Raw genomic sequence first — 15,000 nt, 5'->3', positions numbered from 1 at the left:
ATTTAGGTGTCCCGGAAGGAATGGGAAGGGGATGGGTGAATGGGTTAGTGATGGGAGGTACAGAATATGATTTAGACATGTAGGAAAGGGATGGGGAGGGGATGGGGAAGAAGGAGAAGCTACATTATGGATGGGGGCGTGATGGGAGTTACAGAAGCCAGTTTAGACATGTTGGGAAGTGATGGGAGTGATGGGGTGGTTATTATAATGATGGGAAGGAAATGGGAAAGTGTTACAGACCTTATAGTCATAGACGGAATAATGGGAGAACTTATAGAAACGAGTTTGAACATGTAGGAAGGATATAGGGGTGATGGGGAGTATTTCTAAGGGATGCGGAGATTTGGGGGAAATGGGAACTGTTTCAGACCTTATAGTTAAAGACGAAAGAATGGGAGAACCTACATAAACAATTTCGAACATGTAGGAATGATATGGGGGTGATGGGGAGAAGATTAGAAGAAAATACGAACGGTTTCAGACCTTATAGTTATAGACGAAAGAATGGGAGAACCTACATAAACAAGTTCAAACATGTAGGAAGGATATGGGGGTGATGGGGAGAAGATTAGAAGGAAATGGGAAGTGTTTCAGACCTTATAAGTAAAGATGGAAGAGTTTCAGAATCTATAGAAACAAGTTGAAACATGTAGTAAAGATATGGGGGTGATGGGGAGGAGTTTTAAGGGATGGGAAGAAGATTAGGAGGAAATGGGAGGTGTTTCAGACCTTATAGGCGTAGATAGAAAAGTTTCAGAATGTATAGAAACAAGTTAAAACATGTATTAAGGATATGGGGATGATGGGGAGGAGTTTTAAGGGATGGGGAGAAGATTGGGAGGAAATGGGAGGTGTTTCAGACCTTATAGGCGTAGATAGAAAAGTTTCAGAATCTTTAGAAACAAGTTAAAACATGTATTAAGGATATGGGGGTGATGGGGAGGAGTTTTAAGGGATGGGGAGAAGATGGGGAGGAAGTAATGACGATGGGGGAGATGGGGAGATGGTCCGTTGCCTCTGCATAGTTTGGCAAGCGGTTGCTCCTCAGAGTCACCACCACCACCACCACCACTGATGTTGCTGGTGGTGGTGGTGGTGGTTATATTTGGTTGCCTAACTTTGAAATCTCCTTCGTGGTTTTTAGGTTGAGGGTCTGTTTGTTTGTTTGTTTGTTCTTGTTTGGTTGCTTGGTTGTCTTGGTATTAGTTCGCCTTGTTTTGTTTATTTATTTTTCCTCTTTTTCGCTTTTGTTTTGTTTTTCTATCTCTTTATCTTCTTCCTTCTTTTCCTGTCTTTATTTTGCTTGCCTTTTCATCTTCCTCTTCCTCCCCCTCTTCCTTCTCTTCCTCCTCCTCTTCTTCCTTGTTTCCGTTTTCTTCCTCTCTTCCTGTTCTGCCTTGCATCATCATTATCTTCGTTTACATCATCATCTTCATTTCTTCTTCTTCTTCTTCTTCTTCTTCTTCTTCTTCTGTATATTTTCCTTCCTATTCATGTTATTATCAGTCTTACTTCATTTCACAACTCCGTCAACTCCACCTCCTCCTCCTCCTCCTCCTCCTCCTCCTCCTCCTCCTCTTGTGAACCCAGAGGAGCAAAAACTGTGTCGCAGGGGCCAAAGAGCAAGACCTTACCCTGGGGCGGCGCTGGGGGAGGAGGAGGAGGAGGAGGAGGAGAAGGTGGAAAGGTTGGTGATAGTGGAGGAGGAGGGGGAGGGAGAAGGGAGGGTACCTGTCTTCCACTTCTTCTTCCATGTTGTTGTTGTTGGTGGTGGTGGTGGTGGTGGTGATGGTGGTGGTGGTGATGATGTGTTCTTGCTGGTATGTTGAAGGTATTTATTTATTTATTTATTTTTTGCTTTTCTTAATTGTATGTGTTCTTTTCCTTTCTTTTCCTGCCTTTGTTTTCATCTCTCTCTCTCTCTCTCTCTCTCTCTCTCTCTCTCTCTCTCTCTTCCCTGTCTCCTCCTCCACCTCTTCCTCCTCTTCCTTTCATGCTGATATATTATAAGTCTGTCCTCCTCCTCCTCCTCCTCCTTCTCCTCCTCCTCAATCTTTTTCATCAGTGAACATCCTCCACTATAAATCTCCTCCCACTCCTCCTCGTCCTCCTCCTTCTCCTCCTCCTGAGCCAAAAGTCTTAGAACAATGTGAACCTTGTGATCGATTTTCCTCACCCAGACGAAGAATGCGGCGGCGGGTAGACGGAGTGCATTTGCCTACTTCTTCACCATGTCTTTATTACTTGTTCTCTGTTATAAGCTATTGTTTTGTAGTGTTGCTGTTTTGTGTTGCTGTTAGTGTTTGTGTTGTTGTGGCTGGGTTTGTTTTGGTGTGTGTTGGGTCGTGTTAGGTTAGGTTAGGTTAGGTTATGATGCATTTATCTACAACTTCACCTTTTCTTTATTTTTTCTTGCACATGATAGCTATTGCCTTGTAGTGTTGTTGTTGTTGTTTTGGTGTTAGTGTGTATTTGCGTCTGGTTTTGTTAGGTGTGTGTTGGGTTAGGTTAGGTTAGGTTAGGATGCATTTATCTACAACTTCACCTTTTCTTTATTTTTTCTTGCACATGATAGCTATTGCCTTGTAGTGTTGTTGTTGTTGTTTTGGTGTTAGTGTGTATTTGCGTCTGGTTTTGTTAGGTGTGTTGGGTTGGGTTAGGTTAGGTTAGGATGCATTTATCTACAACTCCACCTTTCTTTATTTTTTCTTGCACATGATAGCTATTGCTTTGTGGTGTTGTTGTTGTTGTTTTGGTGTTAGTGTGTATTTGCGTCTGGTTTTGTTTGGTGTGTTGGGTTGGGTTAGGTTAGGATGCATTCGTCTACAGCTTCACCTTTTCTATATTTTTTCTTGCACTTAATAGCTATTGTCTTGTAGTGTTGTTGTTGTTGTTGTTTTGGTTTGCTGTTAAGTGTCCGCGTGTTTGTGTCTGGTTTGTTGAGTTTATTGTCTTGGGTTGGGTTAGGTTAGGTTAGGTTAAGTTGGGCTAGGTTCGGTTCGGTTAGGGTGGGCTAGGTTAGGTTGTGCTCGGTTCGGTTAGGTTAGGTTAGGGTTCCGTCAATTTTTTTTTTTATATTTACTTTTAATTTTTTTATTTGTTATTTATTTTCTCTTTTGGGGGGTGGGAGATGTATAGTGGGAAAGGGTAGCTATTTTTTTTTATTTATTTTCTTCTTTATTGTGTTTTCTTTCCAATTCCTCCTCCTCCTTCTCTGTATGTTATCCGTCTTCATCTATCATTCATTCTTCCTTCGTCGCCTTCTTCTTCTTCTTCTCTCTCTTCTTCTTTTCTTTCTTCTTCCTCATATCTCTTTAATTTTGGGAGAATCGATTGACATGATACATAAATTATCTTCCAAATGTCAAAGGCTTTCTTGTGTGTGTTGATCTCTCTCTCTCTCTCTCTCTCTCTCTCTCTCTCTCTCTCTCTCTCTCTCTCTCTCTCTCTCTCTCTCTCTCTCGTCTAATTATGTAGATCTGAAAACAAAGAGTGGAAAACCGTGTGTTTGTGTTTGTGTGTGTGTGTGTGTGTGTGTGTGTGTGTGTGTGTGTGTGTGTGGAGGTGATTATAATAGTTGCGTGTCGTAGTGGTCGTGATAGTGGTGGTGGTGGTGATGGTGGTAATTGCGTATGCGTGAAGTTTAGTGGTGGTGGTGGTGGTGGTGGTACAGGAGTGGTGATGGTGGTGGTGTGAAGCAGGAAGGAGTGACTGATGGTGATGACGCAATGGTGATGATGTGTGTATGTTTGATGGTGATGATGGTGGTGGTAGTGGTGATATATTCTTAGCCGTGGAGTATGGTGATGATATGGTGGTGTGTGGTGAGCTGTCATGTGGTGAGTGCCAATACGATTAACACTCAAGAATAGGTTGGATAAGTTCATTGCTAGTGAGGTTAGGTTAGGTTAGGTTAGGTTAGGTTAAGTTTACAGGAGCTGCCTTGTATAGACCTACCAGCCTCTTTAAATAGACCTCTCATGTTCTTGTGTTGGTTTGTGATGTATGATGTTGGTGATGAATACTGATGATGTTGGTGATAGATTAATAGTAGTGGATTTTGGTGGTGGCGATGATGTTAAGTGATGGTGATGGTGGTGATGGTTTGTAATGGTGGTAATGCGTGGTGATGAGGGTGGTGACAGATTAATAGTAGTGAACTGTGTGTTGTTGTTGGTGGTGTTGGTGTGTCAAATGTATAGTAGTGGTGGTAAGGGTGTATGTTGGTGGTGGTGGTGGTGTGTGGTAAGGTTAGGGTGTATGGTGGTGTGTGGTGGTGGTGGTGGTGTGTCAAATGCCAAGGCAGGCTGGGGCGCACACCCTACCATCACGCGAGAGAAAGTGAGTGGGGGCCTCCAAGACTCTCTCTCTCTCTCTCTCTCTCTCTCTCTCTCTCTCTCTCTCTCTCTCTCTCTTCGGGTAGGCTGTTTGTGTGGTCTATTAGGAAAAGGAAGAAGCAGAAGAGGAAGAGGAGGAGGAGGAGGAGGTTAGGGAATGTCATCACCGCCTTTAGAGGACATCAGAAGAGGAGGAGGAGGAGGAGGAGGAAGAAGGGTGAATTTGGGGAGGTATAAAGTGCCTCAGATGGGGATTAACACTATTTTCCCCTTGGCTTGGGGCTGTGTACGTGTGTGTGTGTGTGTGTGTGTGTGTGTGTGTGTGTGTGTGTGTCGGAAAGCTTTCAGTGATCGCAGTTGGATTTAAGACTCGACGGTTATTGTTTTATTAAAGAAAGTCGGTCTCTCTCTCTCTCTCTCTCTCTCTCTCTCTCTCTCTCTCTCTCTCTCTCTCTCTCTCTCTCTCTCTCTCTCTCTCTCTCTCTCTCTCTCTCTCTCTCTCTCTCTCTCTCGTAAATTCGCTTCGTGCTCAAGTGGTCTTACTAAAAAATATAAATAAAAACAAGGAAGGAAAATTAAATAACGTGAAAGTAAAAGAGAAAATAAAGAGAATGAAAAAAATAAAGTTGGATATTATTTTAGCGTTGGGGAGCGAGCGAGCGAGTGTATCAAGATAGCAATGGGAAAAATAGCAAGGCAATAAGATAGACGGTGAGATAATAATGGGAGCAGTAATGGAAGTTATGGTGGCCGGAGGGTGATGTTAGTGTTATTACCATTAGTGTTATTACCATTACCTTTATGGCTCTCAGCTCCCGGAACTTCCCTTCTTTCTTCCCTAGAGTGGTCTGGCTCGGTGGTGGTTAGTGAGGTGTGATGGTGGAGGTTATGCGTGTGTCCTTGTGTGTGTGTGTGTGTGTGTGTGTGTGTGTGTGTGTGTGTGTGTGTGTGTGTGTGTGTAATGGTGGGAACAATTATAACTTTTTTTGGTTGTCGGGTGTGGTGGTTTTAGTCGTCGTGTTAATGGTGGTGGTGGAGTGTTCGATCGTGGTAGAGTCGTTGGTGGTGTTGGCCTAGAATGGTGTTGCTGGCAGGGTGTTTGGTAGGCCTGGCACGGTTGAGTCCTGCTCCCCGCGGCCCTGCCGGCAGCCTCGTCACGGCTGTTCCCGGCCTGTCCTCGTCCTACACCGCGGGGGGCTGCTGGGGGCGTCTGTCGGCCGTGGCTTCGTGGCGTGTCAGGCGATTCGCTTTTCCTCCCGGGGAGGGAAAAACCTGAGTGGTGTCATGACCGCAAGTCTTGGATGTTTTTGTTCCGGCCAAGAAATATACGAGCGAAAGTGGCGAGTGTACTGCTGGGGGGCCCGGGGGGGGGTGAAGCGGCCCCCGCCGCCACCACCGTCAGGTTGGTTTGTATAATATATATATATATATATATATATATATATATATATATATATATATATATATATATATATATATATATATATATACACCTACATACACACACACACACACACACACACACACACGCAGTTGTCTGTCGAGCAGTCAGTATTTGTGTTGCCGTAATGGCAGGCCGCGTGCCAAGCGGCGCCGCGTGCCTCGTGAGTGTCCCCAGCGGCTGCCACCGTCTGGAGGGCGCGGGGCGGCACCGTGGGTGGCGTGGGGGGGCAAGGGCTGCTGGCCGCTGACCGGCACCGCGTCATCGCCACCGTTCTTCGCCGCCGCCTCCAGGATCAGGGTCGGGGGTCAGGGTGAGGCGGGCGCGGCGGGGCCCAGGGTCTGGCCGCCAGGATCCGGTTGTGCGTGGCCCGGGAGCCACGCCGTCTGGGCCTGTCCACGCCGTCCCCCGCCTCCCGCCACCACCGTTACCCAGAGTCCAGTGCTCAGCTCGCCTCGCCGGGACCTGTTTTCCCCGGGGTGGCGGGAGGGAGGGGGGGTAGGGGGCAGTGTTTACTGGCGGCGCCGCGGCCGAGGGTGTGCGGGAGTGACGTCAGCCGGGCACGAGCCAGGCGCCGCTATTTTGGAGCGGCGCCTCGACCCGGCGGGGTGGTGCAGGGCTGCTGCTGTAAGTGCAGTGCCGTCATCAGCACCTGTGGCCGCCCTCAGGAGGTGGGACGAGGGGCGGCGCCCCGCACCCATCACCCGCTATGCCTGAGCCAGCCGCTGACGACACGTTGTCCATGTTTCAGGTTGTTGGCGACGATGCAGTGTGAACGACGCCGAGGACGACAGACGAGGCCCCCAGCAGCAGCAGCAGCACGCGACGTGTTGTGAGGGGTGCATGAGCCCCTGCAGGACCCAGCCGCAGGCGGGGGTGCAGCAGCAGCAGCAGCAGCGACAGAAGAAGCAGGGGGAGGAAGAGCCGTGCCGATGTCGGGGTCCAGGGCCTCGGTGGCGGCGGCGGCGGGGCGGGTGTCAGTGTGGGCAGTGTGAGGACTGTATCAGTATGGACACCCGGGGGGGCACGACCCTTCCCCCCGCTCAACAGTGTTGCTGCCCCGCCCACACCACCACCACCACCACCACGCCCAAGTCGCCCCCCACCACCTCCACCATCACTCAAGCCACCCTGCCCTCCACCACCTCCACCTCCAGCACCTCCACACCGGCGCGCAGGTGGAGGAGTGGCCTGCCCTCCCCCCCTTCGATACTCACCGTGCTCCTACTACTAGTCGCCGCCCTGGCCAGGTTCACAGGTCAGTAAGCCACGTTGCCTCACCTGTTTACCCCCTCCCCCCCCCTTCCCTTCCTCCCATCCTTCACTCTTTGTTCCGTTCCGCTGGTGTCCTCCCGTTCCCCTTCTGCCGCCTCCTCGCTGCAGCCCCTTCGGTAAAAACGCGCCGACCTTCGTGGAATGACCAGACCCTTCCCTCCCTTCATCTCCCCTTCTCTCCCCCATCCCCTTCCCTTCCCTTTCCTCCCCGCCCTTTTCCCCTACGTTCATGCTCTTTACCTTCTCTTGCAATTCCTCTCCGTTCCCTTCCGTTCTTTTGCCTTCCCTTCCCTCACCTCTCCCTATCCCCTTCCCTTCCCTTTCCTCTCTCCCCTCTCTTCCCGTCCGTTCATGTGCCGTCCCTTCCCTTGCATTTCCTCTCCCTTCTATTTCTCCCTCTCCCTACCTCTTCCCTTCCGTTCCTTTGCCTTCCCTTCCTCTCCCATCCTCCCTCCCTCCCTCATTACAGTTCCCCGATTACTCTTCCCCATCCCTTCCGTCCCCTTCCTCTCGCTTATTTCCCCTCTAGGCAAACCCTTCACTCACTTCACCTTCCCTTCCCTTCTCCCCCCCCCCCCTGGTCCTGACAAAATTACTCCTAGGGTCTTAAAAGAAATCAAACATCAAATTTGTAAACCGCTCTCCATCATATTCAATAAATCTTTAACAGCTGGAAAAGTTCCGTCGGATTGGAAACTTGCAAATGTCACACCAATTTTCAAAAAGGGGGACAAGTCTCATCCAGGAAACTATCGACCAATTAGCCTGACATCTATTGTTTGTAAGTTAATGGAGACTATCATTCGCGACAATATGGTGAAATTCTTCGAAGAAAATAATATAATAAATAATTCGCAACATGGCTTCCGTAGTAAACGTTTGTGTTTGACTAACTTACTTGATTTTTTTCATTATATTTTTGAGGTGTTTGATGAAAGCAGATCAGTAGATATCATACATCTGGATTTTCAAAAGGCATTTGATAAGGTCCCCCACCAACGATTGCTCAGCAAACTACTGGTGCACGGTATCTCGGGTAACATTCACAATTGGCTTGTGGACTGGCTCTCTGAGCGGAAACAGAGTAGTTCTAAACGGTGTTACATCTAACTGGCTCGATGTCAGAAGCGGCGTACCTCAAGGATCAGTGCTTGGCCCCATGCTCTTCTTAATTTATGTTAATGATATCGATGATGGGCTCACTTGCAAAGTATCAAAATTTGCTGATGACACAAAAATTGCTAGTAAAGTAACTGCGACACTCGACGAAGAAGCTTTACAATCAGATCTAGATCGACTTGCACGTTGGGCCAATCAATGGCAAATGAAATTTAACGTTGACAAATGTAAAGTGTTGCACATCGGAAAAAAATAACAATCGCGTTCGGTACGTAATGAATGGCAAACAACTTTCTGCAGTAAGTAAAGAAAAGGATCTTGGAATCACTATATCAAGCGATTTAAAGCCCGGTCAGCATTGTTCAGAGGTAGTTAAAACTGAAAACAAATTGGTTGGCTTCATCGGACGAGTCTTTAATAATAAATCAGAAAAAGTAATATTAAAACTGTATAATTCATTGGTTCGACCCCGTCTAGAGTACTGTGTACAGTTTTGGTCTCCCTATTACAGAAAAGACATAGAAAAGTTGGAACGGGTTCAACGAAGAGTAACAAAGATGATTCCTAGGTTGAGAAATTTATCATATGAACAAAGGTTTAAAGAAGTAAATTTATTCAGTCTATCAAAACGAAGAATGCGAGGCGATCTAATAGAAGTGTTTAAAATGTTTAAAGGATTCAGTGATATTAATGCGGAAGATTACTTTACAATTGATCGATCAAATAGAACAAGAAGAAATCACAATTTGAAGATAAGTGGTAAAAGATTCTCGTCGCATGAAGCTAAACACTTCTTCTTCAATCGAGTTGTTAATGTTTGGAACTTCTACCCTGTGATGTCGTTGATAGTACAACAGTTTCGGCCTTCAAGAATAGATTAGACAAGTATTTTGAATGCAACCAGCAACTAAGATATTACTCATTGTCATAATAACGTTAAGTTCTTTCGAATACTGGTGTCCCTGTCCGCCTTTATCGCCCGGTTAGTGGTAGCAGTAATGGTAATTCTTTCCTCTTTCCTACATAAACTCCATGCAGTTTTTCCATGCTGCATGGTTCTTTTTCCTTTCCTGCCAGCTTTGGCTGGAGGGATGGGGGGGTGGGGAGGAGCCTTCGCCTTTGCTGTCCTTCATATTCCACCTTTGATTAGATAGTTAGTGTAGCTTGTCACAAACAGCCTCGTAAGGACCAGCAGGTCTGCTGTTGTTTGTTCTTCCTTTGTGTTCCTTTGTGTTCCCCCCCAAAGCCACGCCCCAACTGTTTATGATGACATTCTCCACAAGTCTTCAAAACAACACCATCTCGTCCTTTCTTTCTGTGTGTGTGTGTGTGTGTGTGTGTGTGTGTGTGTGTGTGTGTGTGTGTGTGTGTGTGTGTGTGTGTGTGTTCATACCTGCATGACAGATATATGGGACGTTACTCTTATCTAACTCTCTCTTTACCTTTTATTGCTATGATATATAAAGTATTAAACATGCACTTGGGAAGGAGAAGAAATGTTGAGAAAAAAGAAAGGTGCATAAAAACAAGGTACACACACACACACACACACACACACACACACACACACACACACACACACACACACACACACACACACACACACACACACACACACACACACACACACATTTTCAGTTTTTTTTAAGACATATTAACGCACATTATCGCAGTTTTTTCTATACGGTAGCCTTCGTGTTTTTTTGTGTGGGGTGAAGAGGAGAAAGAACAACAAAAAAAAAAAAGGAAGCGATATGTATGTGTGTGTGTGTGTGTGTGTGTGTGTGTGTGTGTGTGTGTGTGTGTGTGTGTGTACGTTGCGAAGTTGGCAATAAAAGGGGAAATGGAGGCGGTGATTACAGAGGCGGCGGCGGGGACGGTCCTCCTCTACAACCCTCACCTCCACCACATATCGATCCTCCTCCTCCTCCTCCTCCTCCTCCTGGGTTAGTGAGGGTAGGGCACGGGCCAAGGGAGGGGGAAGGGCAGGTGTCTCACGCGGCCTAGGGAGGAGGGGGGGGGGATTGGAGTGGATTGGGTGGAGGAGGGGGGGTGGAGGTCGAGATGGTTTCAACACCTGGCCGGGCCCGCCTCACCTTGTCACCCACTTGATTAGATTCACGAGGGGGAGTCACGGAGGCCTTCGCTCAGCCGGCGGCCTCGTGGTGTGGGTGTGCTTATATTGTTCAGCGTGATGGCGGGGGGCGGGGGGTGCTGTAGGCGTGGGAGGCTGTGAGAATGACGTGGGTTTGTGCTGTGTGCTGTGTAAGGGTGTGGGGGGGTGCTGTGGGCCGCGGAAGGCTGTGGGATTGACATGGGTGTGTGCTGTAGGCGTGGGAGGCTGTGAGAATGGCGTGGGTTTGTGCTGTGTGCTGTGGAAGGGTGTCGGGGTGTGCTGTGGGCCGCGGGAGGCTGTGGGAGCTGCGCCGTGTTTGCCGTGTTCTCCCGGCGTGTGAACATCGGGATGGGCGGGGGGGGGGGAGGGGGGGGCTTGGCGGCGGCGTGCATCACTCGGCGCCCTGCTTGCCGTGTCTGTGTGCTTCCCGAGGCGCGGGGAGGAGGATGTGCTGCTCGTCACGCTTCCTCCTGCTCGCCCTCCCGCCGTCTACTCTCATCTCCCCGCCCCGCCGCTGCTCTGCTTGTGGCGGCGGCGGCGGTGGTTGATGAAGGGAGACAATTTATTCTGGCCCGGAGCCTGGGGTTGCCTGCTGCCCCCCTTCCGCCCCCTCCCGCCTCCCCGCCCCAGAGGTTCACGGGCACAAATCGATTTCGTGGTCCGCGGGAGGACACAGGCACAGCTCCTCCCGCTGCCTGGCCGCTCCGCCGCCACCGAGGGCCATGCGGGGCGTGGGTGTCGCCGCGCCGCCCCTGTGCTGCGCCTCGGCCAGGACCGTCCCCCGCGGCGGCCAGCACTGCACGCCGCCGGCAGCGGGGCATCGGGATGGGGTGACTTATTGCAGTTATCCGGGTGAGGGCGCGCGGGAGGGCGTTGTGGGCGCGTGCGGGCGTGGTATACGTGAGCGTGACGGCGACAGGTGGCGGCCCGTCACGGTGGCGGGGTCGGCAGGCCCTGGGGGCCCCGCCCGTGGCTGGCCATGCGCGCCCGTCCGTAACACTCGCCGCCCACACCACCAGGGCCAATCGCCACGGCCCCGCCGCCTGCCTCCAGCCAATCAGTGATGGACGTGCTGCAGGTGCGCCGCTCACTCCTGCCGACGGCCACGGCGCCGCCACCCGGCTCCCTCAGAGGCAATTTTCCTCCCCGTCCGAGGGTGGGGCGACCATGGCGGCGAGGGTGGCGTGTCCCCTCGGCCGCGTCCCCTTCCGTGCCCTGAGTAACCCGATCCCCACCGACAGCCTGCTTCCGGCGGCTCCCCTCTCCCTGCCGCCTTTGTCTCAAGGCGCCTCCCCTGGGCGGCTCCCGCGCAGGGACCAGTTCCTGCCTCCCAGCGGGGCGGCGCGGCAGGGTCACGGCTGACTCCCGCCCTCTGGCCAAATGCACTTCCACCACGTCATCGGTCGGAGTGGAAACCCGTCGCCACCGCCGCAAGGGACGCCCCGGGCGCGCCCCGGGCCGAGGGGGTTGTGGGGGGGCGCCGATGTGCATGTCGGGTCGCGTTACCGGGCGCGCCGCTCCCTGCATACCGAGGCAACGTTTAGCGTGGCTGTTCTTTTATTAGCAACTCGTCCAACTTCCGACGTCTGGCTCCGTGGCAGCGCCGCCCCTTCGTGTTTCGTGTCGTGGCCGCGGCGTGCATGGGCCCAGGCTTACGCGGGGCCGGCAGGGCGTCGGCCTAGCCCTAGCGGTCATCCCGAGCAGGGTGGGCAGCAGCCAAGGCCAAGGGTGGGCGAGGTGGGCGGCCTGGACAACGGGGCGGTGAGGCTAAGCGACGTTACCCTTGCCGTATTGAAGCCAAGGCTCGCGGCGCTCTGCCAAGCTATAAGTGGCGCTGGACTGGCAACACAGCGGCCGCAGCCTCCGCTCGCTGCCGCCACATTCGTTCAGCTGGCACTGGGCGGGCCGGTGGCACGGTGACCAAGTGGCGTGGCGGCACGCCCTGTTATGCCGCACGTGGCCCGCTCCTCCCGCCGACCCTCCCCCCCTACCCCCACGCCTCGCGCTATCACTCGCCCTCAGTCCACTGGCTGACTTATTGCTTAATACACGAGACATTTTCGGCGCGCGCTGCCCAGGTCGGCACTGCTGCTGCTGTTGCTGCATCCCCGGCGTGGGCTGGGCAGCGCTGCGGCACAGCATGGAGCCAAGTCAGCCGTGGCCTGGCCGCCCTTGACCACTGGGCTGTGGGGGCGGGACACAAGGCGCGGCCGCTCATGCATCCCGCGGGAGGTGACTCTGGCAGCCGCGCGCTCCTCACGTCCCTCATCCATTAGGTCTGACGTGTTCAATTTCGTCCTCCTCCTCCTCCTCCTCCTCTTGAGCATTTCAAGCCCGAGCCTCACTCGTGGCTGTGCCTCGGCTCCCCACCACCGGCCGCCCGTCCGGCCTGAACGGGCTCGCGAGGCCGACGACGAATCTCAGTCAAATACCGCGTCGTCTGCTGCCCGGGGGTCGCAGACGGAGGCGGGGCGGGGCGGGGCAGGGGACGAGGGAAGAGGTGCAGGCGCATCAGGAACCCAGCCATGCCACGTCCCCCGCCGCCGCCCCCTCCCCATTACCACCTCCCCGAACCTGAAATGACACGGTAGTTTTGTCTCGCACTAAAATCAGGGGTGCGAAAAAAGTGTGTGTGTGTGTGTGTGTGTGTGTGTGTGTGTGTGTGTGAATGTTCAAAGGAAGGGAAGTTTAAGGAGAGCGGCGGCGGCGGCGGCGGCGACGGTGGAGGTAGTGGCGGTGGTGGTGCTTATGTACAGCGGTGCGGAGGAGGAGGAGGAGGGGCGGGAAGGGCGGGAGGAGGGAGGTGTAGGGCGAGGAGTAAGGTAGGTAGGCAGGCAGGGTACAGGAGGAGGCGTGTCTGGGGGACTGGGAGTGTTTTGTAGCGGAGTGGCGGCGGCGTCTCTGTCTGGCCCGGCGGCTGCCACGCTTGGGTGGTGCCAGCGGCTTGCGGGGCGTGTGGTGGACCTGCCCTGGGTGTGGTATGGGCGTGTGTGTGTGTGTGTGTGTGTGTGTGTGTGTGTGTGTGTGTGTCCTGGGTGCAGTGAGGACGTGTGATGTATAAGATAGAGAGTGTTGCTACGTAGAAGAGAGAGAGAGAGAGAGAGAGAGAGAGAGAGAGAGAGAGAGAGAGAGAGAGAGAGAGAGAGAGAGGTGTTTTTCTTCATTTTCAAGGAGAATTATTATGAAAAGGTTTGCCAATGTTGAGAATTTGCCTCGCTTTTCGAGAGAGAGAGAGAGAGAGAGAGAGAGAGAGAGAGAGAGAGAGAGAGAGAGATCAGTCCGTAATGAGGGTCTTGAGGTAAGGGCGTGTTTAGATGGGTTTTCAGGCCGCCTCTCGCTTTCCCTCCCTTCCCTCCCTTCCCTCCCTTCATCGGGGGTAGGGAGGGAGGGAGGGAGGGAGACGTGGCTGAAGGGAACTGTGTCTCTCTGTGGTGGTGAAAGAACAGCCTTGGTCTTCCTCCTCTTCTTCGCCCTCCTCTTCTTCTTCTTGTTCTTCTTGTTCTTGTTCTTTTTGTTGTTGTTGTTCTTGTTCATCTTCTTCTTCTTCTTCTTCCTTCGCAGACATCCTTCACCCGAATACTTTTTATTTTTTTTATTTTAAGAGTTTGTTTATTCTTGTTTTTTTTCTTTTTCTTTACTCCATTTTTTTGCCTGTTTTGTTGCTTATCTTTAGGTTTATATAATGTCCAATTTTTATTCTTCTTTCCTTTTTTTTTCTTCGTTTTTTATCGCTCTTCTTTTTTTCGTGTTTTCCTCTTGTTTGTATTTCTTTTGGGATTCGTTTTCTGTTACACACACACACACACACACACACACACGCACACACACACACACACACACGCACACACACACACACACACACACGCACATCCATCTTTCCGCTTTAACATATTTCCCGAGTGTTTTCTTCCCCTCTGAAGGCGTGGTGTAGTGATTTGACCGACGCACACACGCCCACACCCCTGCCACGCCTCTGCCACGCCTCTGCCACGCCCTTCCCTTCAAATCACGCCCCCCTTACCTTACCTTACCTTACCTTCATGCGCCCTTCCATGCATATCATTGTTTCCCTTCACATCCTCCGTTCTCCCCTTCCCACATGCCTTGCCACGCCCCTTCCACACGCCTCCTTCCCTCCAACGCACATGCCCCACCTCCTCCTCCTCCTCCTCCTCCGCGGTGAAGAGGAGGTCGCTTATAAATATTTGTGTAGAGGTCACTGGCTGCCTGATGAATGGTTGGGTGAGGCAGCTGTGTGTGTGTGTGTGTGTGTGTGTGTGTGTGTGTGTGTGTGTGTGTGTGTTTGCCCCCCAAGGAGAAAAGGAACAGAACCCGGAGGAAACTTGGAGGGAAGATATCTACTACCTACCTTAATCTATCTATCTATCTGTCTATCTATCTATCTACTTACCTGCCTGCTCGTATCCCTTCCTGTCTATCTGTCTGTCTTTGTCTCAGGGTGAAAGGGAAAGGACCTGGAAACTACCCATTTGTTTGTCTGTCTTTTTCTCTGTCTCTGTGTCTGTCTGTCTTCCTCCCTCACCTAGTTTTTTTTTCCCTCCGTTTCCTCCCTTTTCTCCCTCCCTCTCTTCCTCTTCTCTCCCCATTTCCCTTCCCTGTATCCCTTTGTTTTTGGTAGTATTGTTCCTTCCTTTTTTCTTTTTTTGTTGTTCCTGTTTTTATGACGTTTTCACTTTCCCTTGTATGTGAAT

The 15,000-nt window shown here is 51.4% G+C and overlaps 1 protein-coding gene across 2 annotated transcripts in view; it reads left to right on the top strand.

Moving 5' to 3' along the window:
* The window catches only part of LOC126993840 (uncharacterized), a 75,402-nt gene that overhangs the window by 14,986 nt on the left and 45,416 nt on the right, over positions 1-15,000 (top strand). For both annotated transcript variants that reach the window (XM_050852985.1, XM_050852984.1), the window contains exon 2: positions 6,530-7,036. In XM_050852985.1, the coding sequence (XP_050708942.1) occupies positions 6,530-7,036 (507 nt within the window). The remainder of the gene's footprint in view (positions 1-6,529; positions 7,037-15,000) is intronic.

The sequence above is a fragment of the Eriocheir sinensis genome, unplaced genomic scaffold, assembly GCF_024679095.1.
Source record: "Eriocheir sinensis breed Jianghai 21 unplaced genomic scaffold, ASM2467909v1 Scaffold686, whole genome shotgun sequence".
NCBI classification, from domain to species: domain Eukaryota; kingdom Metazoa; phylum Arthropoda; class Malacostraca; order Decapoda; family Varunidae; genus Eriocheir; species Eriocheir sinensis.
The sequence above is the reverse complement of the archived record's forward strand: the minus strand, read 5'-3'. Positions and strand labels throughout refer to the sequence as shown.